Source organism: Myripristis murdjan, chromosome 10 (assembly GCF_902150065.1).
Source record: "Myripristis murdjan chromosome 10, fMyrMur1.1, whole genome shotgun sequence".
In the NCBI taxonomy this organism is placed as follows: Eukaryota; Metazoa; Chordata; class Actinopteri; order Holocentriformes; family Holocentridae; genus Myripristis; species Myripristis murdjan.
In genome coordinates, this window is record NC_043989.1 from 16,563,129 (window position 1) to 16,578,906 (window position 15,778).

At 41.0% G+C, this 15,778-nt stretch overlaps 1 protein-coding gene across 1 annotated transcript; it reads left to right on the plus strand.

Moving 5' to 3' along the window:
- Window positions 1-1,126: 1,126 nt before the first annotated feature.
- Window positions 1,127-14,976, plus strand: lonrf4 (LON peptidase N-terminal domain and ring finger 4). The gene is made up of 12 exons (XM_030062293.1): window positions 1,127-1,433; window positions 3,366-3,484; window positions 4,209-4,331; window positions 5,685-5,873; window positions 5,976-6,102; window positions 7,257-7,332; window positions 7,680-7,794; window positions 8,612-8,733; window positions 8,914-9,072; window positions 9,295-9,457; window positions 9,719-9,868; window positions 10,778-14,976. Exons 1-12 carry the CDS (start codon window positions 1,136-1,138, stop codon window positions 10,925-10,927), a joined length of 1,791 nt encoding a protein of 596 aa, XP_029918153.1. The 5' UTR covers window positions 1,127-1,135; the 3' UTR covers window positions 10,928-14,976.
- Window positions 14,977-15,778: the final 802 nt, after the last annotated feature.

Sequence of the window (15,778 nt, forward strand, 5' to 3'; positions counted from 1 at the left end):
CCTGTCAAGCCTTCAACCACAGAAAGAAGAAACTTAGTTTTACAAGCAGTAACAGGGTAAACTGAACCTCCCCGGTTAGTTTTAACTTGTGTCGAGAGCTGAAATGCCAGCTCTCTGTAGTTGCACAAATGCATAGGCGCACCAAAATCACCATGTATATCAAGACGTTTTTTAAGAAGCACACCTTGCCAGCGCATTTTTAATGTCAGTAAACATTAAACGTGTGCACGACGGTGATGGGAACCAGGTTTATGTCATCAGCTCGCCACCCCACCCCCCCTGGTTGTTTTTATTATTATCCTCTTCCTGGGATTCCCTAAGGCAGCCTCCCGGGTCTCTGTAGTTTGCCTGCACTTTGAAATTTTAGTCATCATCAGTGTCATAACGAGCAGATCCGCCAGTGCACTCGCAACTCGGGTACTCATATTTGCTTAAATGACTTTCAACGTAAAAACCGAGAACTTAACACTGTCGCAGAAATTATGTTATGAAACTCGGCATCATTAGGTTTCACAACAGGGTGGTAAGCCAGCCTCTCGTCCAATCGGATCGACCGCTGCTGCGTCACATGGTCTTTATTTATGTAATGAAATGGTGTTACACAGTAACCTAGCTTTGTGGATCTAGGTGCATCGCGGCAGGGGTTAAAAACGGACACGGGATAATTTACTACTAAAGCGAAAGCAGTTTTCACCCTCTAATATTTCCAGTTGGATTCGTGTTGCGTTGATGGAGTTCGGAGCGGCGAGGAAAGCGGCGCACGGACTGGAACCGGGAGTTATTTATCGCGCTAGGAAAGGGAAGACATTATGTGTCCCAAACCAAAGACTAAGTTATGATTGACAATGGATAGTGTCAATGGATGAAGCTGATAAGTACGGTAAAAGTTAGACTCAGATGAAAAAAGCCTTCCTGAGAGGCCCAACCAGCAGTTGTTAAACCGATGACCGATCGGCTGACTGTGATCAAAGAGGGAATACTGTGTAGCTGTCAGTGCGTTAATATTTAGCCTAAATCGCCCATGCAGAATCTCTAGACAGAAACAAAACACTCCTCGGCCGCAGTCTTGTAACTACAAAATCCTGCAACACTTCTCACAGCGGGCGATTTGCTGTGGTGACATAAGAGGAGCACCATGGATCTGCTGGAGTGTCCGATCTGCCTCTTCCTGATGTGTGAGCCGGCGACCATGTCGTGCGGCCACTCGTTTTGCCGTAGGTGCGTGGGGGGCTACCTTCCGTCCAAATGCCCATCGTGCAAGGAGAGGTTAAAGCAAAGAGATGTGAGAAGCATTAAGAACAACGTGCTGCTCATCAGTGTCGTTGAAAAGTGCTACCCCGACGAGACAAAGATGAAGTGCCATATCCAGGAGAAGCTCAAAGCCAACGAGTTCACGGAAGCTTTACGCATCGCAAATGAGGGGCTAGATATAGGTAAGAGGGATCTGCGCAACAAACCTGAAACTAAAGCAAGGTGGACGAAAAAAATATCTTATGCAACCCATGATATAAGGCCTGTGTTACAGAGGAGTAAACAATTAAATATTTCCTATATTACGCAAGATGAGGCTGTGTCTGACAGACAGCCGCCAAGGTTAAGCGCAGAGACAGATGTACGTGGATGTTTTCTGGTTGAAACAAAGCCTGTTTACCCCAGCAGAGGGAAAGGAAACACTGCAGTAAAAAATCGAGACAGGTTGGAGTTCAGAGTTCTAGTTTTACGCACTGCTCGGGTTGGCCTGTGCCCAAAGGATGGGGTGTGCGTCCCATTCTGCTCTCCACAACCCAGTGAAACTATGCACAGCAAGACAGGTGGCAGTGAAAGAAAGGAAGGGAACCCTATCAGTACAGATGTGGATGCTAGAGGATGATTCTGTTGATCTGTCCTCACTGTGTGAACACTATAACTGGGTCAGCAAACACTCAGGAGCTGCTTCTATGTTTGGCGAAGATGTCCAAGTCCCTTCAGCATCTCAGATTTCACGTCAAGAGTTTTGATTTGATATTTCCCTCTGCGAGTTTGCAGCACGATGCTTAAAGCACATGGATACCCAGGAGAGCCCATTTGTGGGCTCTGTTTTCACTTGTCTTTGGGATGCACAGCAGTTCTCCTGACACATGCAACATTTTAATCCTCCAGTTATCAGTGCTGTAGGTTAACACATCAAACATTGTAAGCAATGCAATATTTATTACAATGTGGGAGACATGGTTCACCACATGATAGGGCTGTAAAAGTTCAGAGCAGAGTTCACCCCCATCAATTTGCAATAGCGCTGCTCCTGCTGTCAGGCCGACTGTCTAGGAGAGATATTGAACACTGGCAGTGATGATTTATTTATGTTTTTAGAAAGAGTGCTTTCTAGGGATTTCAGCAGTGAAATTCCAGACAGAGTAACCCGGAATGGACAGACAAATACACTAGACTGGGTTAGCCTTGGTGGTGTAACATTTTCACATCACTAAATGAATGCCTTGGGTCCCAGAAACAGCCTAGGAAGTCATCAGGTTTTGATTCTGTCGTATCCGTACAGTCGTCACTTATCTTTTCCACATGTCTGTCAGTGCAATTGACCTTATTTTCTTCCTGCAGCAGGCAGCAGCCAGAGAGTAAAAGAGACAACTCCTGCCCTAGATTAGTTTCTTTATCTAGTCAGAATGTAGTCTGGGGACTGTGGGAGTGTTTGTGCTATAGTGAATCAACGTACTGGAGAACTACCTACACGCCCGCCGTCTCTGCCAATCCAATTAAATTAAGAATTTTCCCTCTCTGCATGCTGCTTCTGCACTATAGGTTCTTGTGTAACGATCGACATGCAGATTTTCACAGGAGGATTTTCACATCCTTATTTAAGATGTAAGGCTGAGGTGGTTGTTTATCATTCATTGCCTCATTGTGTGGGCTTTGTGAAACCATAGTCGACTATGATTTAGGGTTTTGCAGATGAACCTGAAAAACTTCAGTAATGGTGGATCCTGCCTTGCGTGCATGCATATTCTTACTGGAACATTAGTGTCACAGGAGTCTTGTTTTTCCTCTTCGAGACACACCTAAAGAATACCAAAACTCCTAAAGAAGTCTGAGGTTATGTGACTTGGTTATATATCAAGTGAGATTACACAATACAACATAATTCATGCATGTGTCATGCATGATTGGATGCTTTGTTTAATTCAGAAATGTGAACACATGTTGACATGGATATCTGAAACTAACATTTAAATCTGTGATATGACCAAGAGACCAATATTGATACCGAATGGGGAGTAAGATTATAGTTTAAGGACAACTTCAAATTAATTTTCAATCAATTTAATTTTTAATCAGTGTTAATTCTCACTTATTTCTTCCTTTGTTGACATTAGCCCCAGATGATATGAGTATGAAGGTGTACAGAACAGAAGCTAATGTGGGCCTGATGCGATTCGCTGATGCCCTGACAGACCTGGACTACCTCTGTTGCCTTCGCCCTAACTGGACTGAGGTGAGGCACAGATAACTGTGGTGGCCAAATGTGTAATTTTTAAAAACTTTCATTAAATTTTTATGTATGTATGTATATATTTATGTATTTATTTATTGCTGTCTTTCGCTGCAGCAGTAGAAAAAATCTTTTTTTTTCCCCATCATTGATAGAAAATTGCAAGCTGCAGTTTAGTAACTCACGGACAATCACTCCACTGGTTTGTCTGGCAATTTCGGCACATAACCAGTGAAACAGGACAGGATGTGTCCCTCCCCCACATATTACAAAGTTGATGTGTTTATAGAGCACTCCTGTTAGCTTTTATTGATGTTATGTCATTTACAAATGTTATGCAAAGAGCTACTTATGTCATAATGTAACTGAATCACTCGGTCGGTGTCCAGTTGCCACTGTAACAGCAGACAGTTTAATAAACAGTCAACATCATTTTTGTGTTCATTAAATGTTAAGCTACTTATTAATTTTATATTTTATGTCATTAGCCAGTGCTGTTACACAAGCAACTTACAGCAAGTGCAGCAGCAGGAAAATGTTAATTTCCTATTTATTTTTCTCTGCTTTCTGGGGGGAAAAAACATTGAATAAAACTCCTCTAATAATGTGCTTATATATGTCTGACTGGTTGTAAAATGTGTATAGTCATTGTATTGTTATGCTAAGGACAGGCCATTCACCTCCACAGGCAGTGGTGTGTGATGATTGTGCTGTTGTCTTTGTGCAGGGCTTCTTTCGTAAAGGGAATGTACTGCTGGGAATGGGCCGGCAGACAGAAGCTCTCCTCCAGTTCCACCGTTGCCTAAAACTCCAGGCCGACTTTGTCCCTGCCAAGAGCCAGATCAAAAAGGTTAGTGCAGCTCACTGACCACTCCAAGGTTAATTTCACTTAGGACATGTACAAATTATTGTATTATACAGAGTGCCTATCATTGTCTGTCTTTGTACAGGTATATACTTTCAGGGTGCTGTGCTACTCTGACAAAAACATGAATTTGCCACCTGAAAGTGTTTGGCTTTGTAAAGTTGGAGCACCAGCACAAACAGATTACCACCGCACAATCTTAGCCTTGTAAACGTGACACATTCCCATGAATGATGCGCTTGAGTTGATTTTAGGGATGAAATCTTAAGTACACGATAAATGTGTTTTTTTTTTTTTGTTTTTTTTTTTGTTATCAGACACACTATGGCTTGTAAGCCCGTCTTGCATGATTGCAAACAGGGGTTAGAGCAAAAATTTCCAATAGTAGTAGATGCACACAAATTTGTGCCTCCTGTAATAGAAATTATTATAGTTTGGGAATTTTGATTAGTTTTTTTTTTTTTTTTTTTTTTTTTTTTTAATAAAGATTTTAAATTTTATTTCAATTTCAGTTTAATTTTAGTTAGTTTTAAGTGGGGTTAGTTAGTTAGTACTTATTTATTTATCTATTTATTTATTCATATATAACAACTGTTTAGTTTTAAGTTATTTGTTTGTTTTTATGCCATGGCCATGGGCATTATGTTTTTGGGTTGTCTGTCTGTCTCATTCTCATGAATGCAATATCTAAGGAATTCCTTAAGGGAATTTCTTCAAGTTTGGCAAAACGTCCACTTGGACTGAAGGATGAACTAATTAGAATTTGGGGGTTAAAGGTGAGAGATCAAAGTCACTGACCTCACAAAACATTTTTTTGGCAATAACCCAAGAATTCATACGCTAATCATGGCATACAAATGTCTAATAGGATAATGGCCTTTCTGGCCATTATTCAATACCATAACACCACTTAAATTCCTCAAAGTCTTCACTACAAATACAGACATGGATGTAAACTGACACTTGACTGGTTGGCAGAGGCATAAAATCATGAGGTGGTATTTCTAGTTTCTTAAGTTTCAGCACTGACTTTTTGGTTGGGGTGTATTTTTTGAAGGTATAATGACTGAAGCTCAGAATAGATGCATTACAGCATTACCTTTTTTTTTACCTTGTGCATTGACAGCAGATGGGAAAAAAATACATTTTGCATGTATTTTTTATATTTTATTTTAGTTAGTTTTTCAGTTATTTGACAAAGTCTTGCTGTAATGTTTTGTTTCCATTTTTTGTGACCAGTTTTCATCGTAGGTTTAGTTTACATCAATACCCTCTGGTGCTATTACAGTGAAAGCTCTTATGTAACCTTGTGTTTCATGGCGTGGGTTTGGTTTACAGATTCTGGAGGCAGAGGGCATGGCAGTGCCAGAAGAAGTTCCCTGTATCCTGCAGGTGGTGTCTGAGTACTTGAAAGAGCCCTGCCCCATCACCAGCCTCAGTGGTTCCCAGGGGCCAACACACCCTGAGAGCCTCAAACATCCTCTGGGTGACGAGGGAGAGAGTGATGGCAGGAGAGAGGTGCACCAGGTAAGCTTTCTAATATGTAATTCTAACATGTGCACTTCATCACCAGGGGTCAGTGTGAACATATAAATCATGACCTTGCCATGTTGCTGTGTGCGTCTTCAGGCCTCCAGGGTGAAACATGGCACCAGCACTGAGTGCTGCCTCAGCCTCTGCCAAGCTGTTTCCTTCCTCCCCACTGCTGAGGAAGACGAGGAGATGATGATGAGGAAGGAAGATGGCCATGGCAGGGGTATGCATGTACACAAATACTGTGGAAACACACAGGAGTAATCATTACACCTTTGACTTTTAAAATCTCTTAAAGGAAAATTCCTGCCATAAACACATTAACATGATTTAAATCATTTGATTGGTGATTTATATTACATTTCTGCTGGCAGTTTGTACAATGGTGTTTGGTAGAGGAAAAAATGTCATTGATCTAAAACCAAAGTGTTTTCTGCCAGTTGTAAGTGGCCAGCCCACAGAACCTGAACTGGAGGAGAATGGACTTCAAAATATATCATATCATGGCAGGTTGGTTGGGGCAGTAGCCATTTTTATGTGAATTGCTGCAGTTGCAAAGAGCTGTGGCTGTTGCACCAGGCTAATCTCCACGCTCCAGTAGGTGGTAACTATTAACATTTATCACTACTTTCAGCAAGCAGCCACAGCACAACATATCTACTCAGTTCTCAAGCGAGTGTGACACACTTTACTTTCCTATACATCTGCTGTCACTGTAGCAACTAACCACAAACACCATTTTATTCTGAACTGGCCTGATGACCGCAGCAAACAGATTAATGAATATTCAACCCCCTACAACTTCTTTGGTCCTGTCCTAAAAATAAAAGAGCAAGGTTTTCTTTGTAGGCTCAGTGATTTGCAGCGGTGTTACAGGGAACAAACATACGAGGGGAAATGCAGCATAGGAAGAGGAAGAACACGCTTCTTTGTCTTATGAAGCTCCATTATATGTCGCTGCATTTGCTTTCTGTGTGCATCACTAGTGAAAACAGAAATTACACTGTTCAAGTCACCAATCAATATTTTAAACAGTGTTAGTGTGTTTTAGGGTGGAATTTTCCTTTAACTGAATAATTTTCCTAACAAATAAACAATAATGAGGCCATTATAAAGGTAAGCAGATGGAGAAAAAAGTGCACCGTTATTGTTACTTTCACAAATATCATCGTTATTATCATCATCACCAGCATCATGAATCTATTTGTCATCATCAGTACCATTATCATTACCAAAACTCCCACCAGATGGTGTAAAATATCATGATACTGAATATAAAATCTGTCCCTATCCATCAAGGCAATCTCATAAAAAGCGTAGCAGTGAAAATGATCCAGTGTGTTATGTCTCCTCTCTCTCTCTCTCTGTCTCTGCCAGGTGAATGCAGTCAGGCCAGAGAGAAAACTCTGGGTGTTCTCACTGTGTCAGACTTCGAGTGCCCCCTCTGCATCAGGTCAGGACTAATTCTGATCAATAATGGATTAGTGTGTGCTCCTGCACTGCAGTAACACCACTTATCACATTGCAGTCTCACTTTCGTCTCTCGGTCTCTGGTTAATATTCAACACACACACACACACACACACATGCGCACACACACACACACACACACATCTGCCTTCCACCTATGAAGGAAATAAATATGCTGCTGTGTTCCCAAAAGCACACTACAGTGGCTGTATGGCCATTGCTGCATAGGCGGTGAATCAGCTGTAAATAGAACTAGTACCACAGTGTAATCATTTGTCTGCAGGGCTGTTCTCACTGATTAAGCCTTATTTCTTTGCCTGTTATCTGAAGATTGTTTTATGAGCCAGTCACTACTCCCTGCGGCCACACTTTCTGTAAGAACTGCATCGAGAGGAGCCTGGACCACAATCTCCGCTGTCCGCTCTGCAAACAGCCTCTACAAGAGGTAACCACCTACAGACACTTACACTTATTTTAGACCAAATGGGAAGACACGGTTCCTACACCTTGCTTTTAGCACAAGAACATGTCCTCTTTAGAGGCTACGTAATGCTTAATGCTGCATTACTGCCACGGCACAGCGAATTCATTTGCACCGTGCAAATGCCTTCACATGGTATCACACAACATTCTTCATGAATAAGTTTGCACTGCCACAATACAGCCATTTATCGTATTATACTGCATTTATATAGGCATATATATGATACAGTGTGGACCAAAATGAAATGTCACAGTGTCTTTGATGAAATACCTGGTGCTTCCATATTTACATACTAGACATATTTACGTACAGAGTCAAGTCATGTTCTTTATTATAATTTCATAGTCTTCACAATAAAGGCAAGAATAAAGACAAAGTCATTAGCAGTGTTGATATGATGACCAAGCAGGAAGGAGCAAAGAGCAAAACAGCCTACTAAGTTCAGCAAACCACACCGCTTTATTGTGATACAGCCTTAAAAATCAGGAGGCATTAACGCTTATGCCATATCACAATATCATGACACATCCAAAATCCAGTTGAATATCTGGTTTAAAAAAAAGGGCAGTTTGAAAAAGTTCTTATTTCACTGTGTTAAATGTGATGTGGGACTATACAGCGTCCTGTATGCTTATTTACGCTGTTGCTGTAGTTTGTGGTTGTGGCTGTGCTGGTTGTTACATAACAATGAATAGTTACACTGTAAGAATTTTCTAGTAGTATTTTAATTTAGTATTTTTGATTTTACCTGATTTCCTTTGTTTTTTCCCTTTTACAGTACTTCAAAAACAGAAAGTACAACACCACAGTGCTGCTACAGGACATCATGACTCGCCTTTTTCCCTCACAGCTGGCCGAGAGGAAAGAGGTCCACGAGGCCGAGATGGCTGAGCTCTCCAAGTAGGCACCTCTAAGTATCACACCTCAGACTCCATGTCTGCGCTTCACTATGATGAGATTACGCTTTTTATGCGTCTTAATCTCGCTCTCTCCCCGCTTTCTTTTTCGCCTGCTCTTATGCTCCCTTTTGACCTTTCTTCCCTTTTCCACTTCTCTCTCTCTCTCTCTCTTCTGTTGTAGTCTTACTAAGGACATCCCTATCTTCGTTTGCACGGTGGCCTACCCTGGAGTACCCTGCCCGCTGCACATCTTTGAGCCGCGATACCGGCTGATGATGCGCCGCTGCATGGAGACCGGCACCAAGAAGTTTGGCATGTGCAGCTACGAGCACGGGAAAGGGTATGCCACACACAGAAACACATTTTTTAATAATTGAAAATTAATAATAATTGAAATTATCCAGAGCACCTTGTTTATTCTGAAATGTTACTATTAGGCAGATATTAATGTGCTGTTTAGCATGTTGCTCTTTGTTCTGCTAATGTATCTTTGTTCAAGATGGTGATGATGATTCTAGCTGCTTGTATATTGGATTCAAATTCACAGTTTTATGTCCTCCAGGTTTGCAGACTATGGCTGTATGTTGGAGATCCTGGGTCTGGAGCTGCTGCCTGACGGGAGGTCCTATGTGGACACAGTGGGGGGCAGCAGATTCAGGGTGCTGAAGAGAAGTCAGAGAGACGGCTACCACACTGCTGACATAGAGTACCTTGAGGACCTTAAGGTTTGTATTTTACATATTGTGGGATTTGTATCTTATACACACTATATATGTAATTCACAAGCACACGCACTATCACTCTTATAAACATGAACATGCTTGGTGCACACACATATGTGTATGAAGGGGAATATTGGTAAGTGTGAAGTACATCAACACAAAAAAAGGTCAATCCTGAAAACTGTATTCATGGCTGGACCTCTTCTCTCTTTCCTTTTTCTCTTACCCCCTTTCCTCTTCTGCCACTTCTCCTCGCTCTCCCAGGTTGATGGTTCTGAATTGGAGCTTTTGCAGCGTCTCCATGACAGCGTGTACCAGCAGGCCCAGGACTGGTACCAGCGCCTCGGAAGCCGCATCCAGGAGCAGATCAACAGGCAGTACGGTGCCATGCCCGACAAAGAGGAAAACATCCAGGTTAGTTTCGCTCATTGTAACCTCTTTATGATTTCTCAGGCCGTTCCTGACCTTTAGAAATGAACTCTCATTACACTAACATTATGGGAAACGGTGTATCTGTGATGGTGACATTGTGCTGAACCAATTGGTATGAATAAAAATTTCAACCAAAAAAAAAACTCCTGCCCTTTTTCCTGGCACATCAGATAATACTGTTTTGCTCTCCTTAACTCATATCTTGTTTGTTTACACTCTTGAATAACAGGAGACTTTTTTTATATAACAGGACACACATAAAATCAAGGAAGTACATGCCATTTCATGGTCTTTAAAACAACATGTCAGATATTGGCCAGTTAAATCATCCACTGCTTTTCTTTTTTATTGTTATTTTTTTATTATTCACTTTATTTATTCTTGTTTGTTTGTTTGTAAACTAATTATCATTCAATGGCCTAATGTCTACTGTTGAGTCTTTACCATAAGACAGGTGACTGATCTGCCTTAAAGGGCTGCTTACCCACTGATAAGAACTTCACTAGTAAAAATTTTGGTGTCTTAAGACCTACATCAAATACTGATTCAGAGGTTTTTCCAACCTACCAGTATTAAGAATAGAGATCTAATTTTTCACTGGCCCAAAGCCTTGTTAAGGTGGTGTACTGCAATCCAAAATGAACATCTGGATACTTAAATTTGTACAAGTTTCACATTTATTGGCACTACCCTTTCAGTTCATAAGACTGTCTTCATAGCATCAACCATGCCGGTAATTGACTTTGGGGTAAACATTTAATAATTGAATTGATTTACACAATAATGGTCATTCAGTGTCTATAAAAAAGTCAAACCCTTCTCTCTTTTGTCTCTAGGTGTTCAGTTGTCATATAGACACATATATCTAAACCCTGTCCCTCTGTCCTCCAGGCCTCGTGCAATGGTCCTGCCTGGTGCTGGTGGCTGCTGTCTGTCCTGCAGCTGGACCCGGCTTACCAGACCACCGTGCTGTCCCTGACGTCACTCAAAGACCGCCTGGGACACCTGCGCCTTGTGCTGGAGTACTTCTCCCAGAGCTAGACCCTGCAGCACTGTGGTATTGTGGCCACTAAATACAAGTTTGGATCTGACTACTTGAGAGTCATGAAAATTTACATATATGATGGACTAACTGATGGATGCGCGCACACCGGGGTTTTGGGTTATGAAGCATCATGGACGGACTGTCTCTGCGTCACAGTTTGAGGCCAGTTCATGCGGGCGATAGCAAAAAGAGAGTGATTTTCTTAGAAAACGCACCATATTTGTATAGAGCTGTGTTCAAAAGGAGGCTTTTTACTTTGTGTGTTTGCGTATGTCATGTCTGCATATTACACCATTTTCTTTCCCTAGATATTAAGTTTTCAGAATTGTCCTTTAATGAATAGTGAATGCACCCACGAATATGATGAGTGTACTCGCATTCAGCTGTAGGAACTAGAAGAGTAGACCAAAGATGCTTCCGTTTTAAGTCCAGTAAAAAATGAAAATACAAGTCAAACCCTTTTGGAGACCATTGTGAAGGATGACCACTAGATGTCACTGTTATTTCACCTACCGTCACATGCATGTTGACCGTCCAACAACATTTGCCAAGCAACTGTAGTTAATCTCTTGGCCAAGTCAGACTTTGTCTCCATATCAGTATCACTGGGTGTCTACAAGTAAAATTATGGAGTGAGAAGGAACATTAAAAAACACTCAAAGCTGTAGAGTAATTCTCAGGTCTTTTCACATTAGAGTACTTAGGCTTATTTGTTGCACAAAGGTAATTGTTTTAGATATTGCAAATGATTGTTCCATGCTGAAGGACACTACTTCAGTTGCTTACAGCTGAAATTGCATCAATCGGTCTTGGCTACAGAAAATGGCTCATTTTATACTTTGAATTATCACTAAGGAGTAATTGCTGTTTCCTCCATCCTTCAGTGAAAATAATCTTATTTTAATTACTATTTGAATAATATTGCAATAATATTTTATGCTGACTCATTAAGTGGCCCCACATGGGTGAAAATTTTATTTATGAATGAAAGCTGCTAACCTGGCTCCTGTCTCTCTGGCTATCGCACAGTGGAAAGCTCTTCAGTGAAAGGGAGACAAAGAGAGGCGTAACAGCTTTGTTGTTTTACAGTGTGAACACATATGATTATATACAATACATGTACATGGGTTTATGTATGTATCTGTAGATGGTCAGGTATGGACACAGCACAAATTTGTCTGTCTGACGGCTGCAGTGACCTTTACCCAGAGCCATCTTTACTCGCTGATATTTTTTTTTTTTACAAACTGACATGGTGTTGTGTCAGTCCTAATAACAGCTACTGTCATGTCCACTCCTTATATGTGCAGAGGTTATAATTGCAGCCCCAGTCCCGATACAGTGTCTAACATCTCTCGTCCAGGGACAGCTATGACTTATTTAAGATCTGCCCACAAGGCTTCCCCTTCGCCCCGGGGCGTTTTTGTGACTAAGGGTCTGACCAGGGCAGAGTCCCCCCTGTGGTGCCTCTGTCTAGGCCACAACACCTACCTCTGCACCCCACTGTGTCTCCCTGTCTGTTTGGCCCCTCTGCCACCACTCATGGTGCCTACGAGTGCCTGGGCCAGCTCACCGAGGAGACCAGCAAGTCTTAGCTTAGATTTTGTACATGACGCAGAGGATGGACTATGTCATTTTGCGATTAAGCTCTTTGTGGTATTTACTTTTTTTTTTGTTTGTTTGTTTGAACTCGGTGTAGTGCTACATTCCATGGAATGTTGGAGCTGTAATTGTATGTATAATTGATTTGCTAACAAACATGGGCGAAACTGGGTGAAAAAAAACTTTTTTTTTAAAACATTGATAACTGTGCCATAGATGCTTCTACATTATGTGTTTTTAAAAATGTAGTAAACTGAATAGCTGAATAGTCACTATGTTTGTCTACATCATGGATATTGAGGTTGGTCTTCAACCCTCATGCCTTTTGTATGGTGGACAGTGAGGCACTAGCATCTTTTCATGGCTAACACATAGCTTTTAGTAGACAGTCCAACGTAGGTCAGTTAGCACACTGATACACACTTTGTATAATGTACAAATCAGTACAGTAGCCTTGCTAGTGTTATATTGTAGATAAAGTGTAGATAGATTATCTAAGCATGAGGGGCCATTATGAGGCTGTTGCTGCGCACAAAAATGTCCAAGCGATGGACATACCAGCGGATGAATGGCTGGACAGATGGATGCTGGGACAAATTTCTTTGTTTGTTTGTTTTGTTTCATGGACATGCTAACCTCTGAACTTTGACCTGGGAACTAATGCTTTACCAGAAGTCAATAATCACTGTTTTTACACGGGTTGCTTTAACTATCCATTATTTCATTGACCTCATTTGAAATTCTGAACTCTTATAAAATAATCTTGGAATTAGGTACACTTGAAAGTATTTTGGTCCTCAACTGAATTGCATCGACTGCGTCTCTCTAAACCCAGCGGTGTTCATTTGTTTGAAGGATGAACAAAGAGATGATGCACAGTTTCAACTATAGATCACGAAAGCCAGTTTCCTGCGACCTAAAATTTCTCGAGCTCATCTGAGTCAAAAAGGGATTGGCACTCGCATACAGTATATGAGTAACTACCAGCTCACTACAGCTGAGTGGAGGTTGATTTGGGAGCCTCAATCAGGAAGCAAGGCCTTTGTGTTCAACATTTGTGACAGTAACTGACCACATGTGATGCTCACTGAGGTGACTGAGAGCCCCTTTCCCACCTCGTGGAAAACGTCTCTGTTTTGCACAGTGTATTCATTTTGCTTATACTATTTTTCTAATGCTCTGCAGTAGTTCCCCAGGTATCTCCTCACTTTTTTTTTTTCCCAAAACACATATTTTTGTCTTTCATGTTTATTGTTAAATGATGCACTCTTCATATTGAGTAAAATATTTATGCCAATCTTGGGTTGGAGTCAGGTGATTGAAAAATGCTTTTTCAATGATACAAGGGATCTGGGTAAATCAAGGCATTTCTGGAATGTCATGTAAACCTTCATTGTGATATGCAGAAAACAAAACAAATTTGGAATTATTTAAACTTGCTTGATATCCTTTACAAACCCGAATGCCTTGTTTTGTTAAAAATTGCCCATTATCAAAAACCTGCAGTAAATGCATCAGTCCCACAGTGTTTTTCCCTGTCTCAAACAGAACTTAACCTCTAAGCCATTATTTGATCATTTATTAATTGAAGAGTTAAACCAAAAAACAAAATTGGAAACATTTTTTTTCCAAATGTATTTTCTAAAATACATTTGGAAACTAAATCATTACCATATTTTGCTGTTCAAGATCTTCAAAATATTTTGGATCCAATCTGTGAAACTGTGCGCATTTTGTCAACCAAGGATTTAAGTTGCATGATATCTTCTCGCAGGCTTTGTGCTATTGACGCATTGCAGGAGCAGGCTTTTTTTTTTTTTTTTTCAAAGAGTGAATATCTCATTTTGGAACAATGCTCTTCAGTTGTACCTTTATGAATTGTACATGAACATTAGCTATAGGTACAGAATAACTGATGAGGTATACCTATCAGAAAATAGCCTCCAACACTGTCAAAACAAATTGCACTGATATCCATTGTCTCGAGCACAGAGCAGGGGGTATAATAGGAGACCTGTTCTTGGCAGGACTTTTTCCATAAAAACTATGCCAAGTCTTACAACACTGCACTGAGAAAGGCTGTAAAAAGCACCAAGATGAGGTGTTCCTGCAGAATATGACAGCTGATGTGGTCTAATGGTCAGAGTGCTGTCTGAATTTGCAGAAAAAGGCTTTTGATCCCATTGGTGTTAGAATATGGTGTTGAAATTGGAGACATGCAGTGTTCCTCTGTGCACATTGTGTCGAATCACCAAGATGTTCAGTAACAACTAAATTCGAATCTGTTGAAACGAAAGCAATTTGTATTTGATTCATTTGTGTTAATCCCCTGCCGCCGACAAAAGCCAAGTGCGGTAAATGTCAGTACAATTATTGTTTGTTTCCAATACCCCTGTAAAATGTTTTAAATATTATTATTGTTAATAAAGTTAATCAAAGGAGACGATGTGCCATGTTCATTTTATGGGTCTGTTTTGTGTCTGAATCGTGTCGATATGTGTTGCTGCGTCATCATGGTGACAAAACGAGTCCCTTGGATCGTGTGGGATCTAATGCAGTTCACAGCATGACAAAATCTGGTACTGGCAAGGGAGTGTACGGTGCAATATGCCTCACACACTGATTTGAACATGGACACAGTTATAATTTCTGAGAGGAGAGGAAAGTACCCCCGCTGCAGGACTTGAGACATGCATGTGTCACTGTGTATTAAAATTAGAGTGGATAGAAGGGGTATTCCCGGTGAATGGCCATTTGAATGGTATTTTTAGAATGGCTGTTTAACATTTGATTTTATGGCTGTGGAGATACACTGTCCACTGTCACGACTTGCAACTGCAAAGTCTTTGTGATACTTAAAGGCACACTACACAAAAATTGGAGGGTTGACTGTGGTGATTCCCCTTTGGACTCAACTTACCAAAAATGTGTCAAACCGACTCACAGATCGATTATGTGCTTATTCCATGTTTGTTATGACGATGATGATGATGATTGTAATCATTATTATTATTAGTAGTAGTAGTAGTAGAAGTAATAGTAGTAGTGGTACTAGTAGTATTAGCACCATTTATATTACTACTCTCTCTCTCACACACACAGCACCCCCCCCCCCCCCCCCCCCACCCCCCACCCCCCACCCCCCTCCACCCCCTCTCAAATTCAAATTTAAAAGTGCTTTATTGGCATGACAAATGAACATTTGTTTTGCCACTTGTATTGCCAAAATCTGCTGGGTCTCTCTA

Excerpts from the sequence above, each read along its gene's own strand:
- lonrf4 (XM_030062293.1), top strand. The coding sequence starts at position 1,136 with ATGGATCTGCTGGAGTGTCCGATCTGCCTCTTCCTGATGTGTGAGCCG. Across the intron at positions 7,795-8,611 it reads GCAAACAGCCTCTACAAGAG|TACTTCAAAAACAGAAAGTA; the intron begins GTAACCACCTAC and ends TCCCTTTTACAG. Across the intron at positions 9,869-10,777 it reads ACAAAGAGGAAAACATCCAG|GCCTCGTGCAATGGTCCTGC; the intron begins GTTAGTTTCGCT and ends TCTGTCCTCCAG.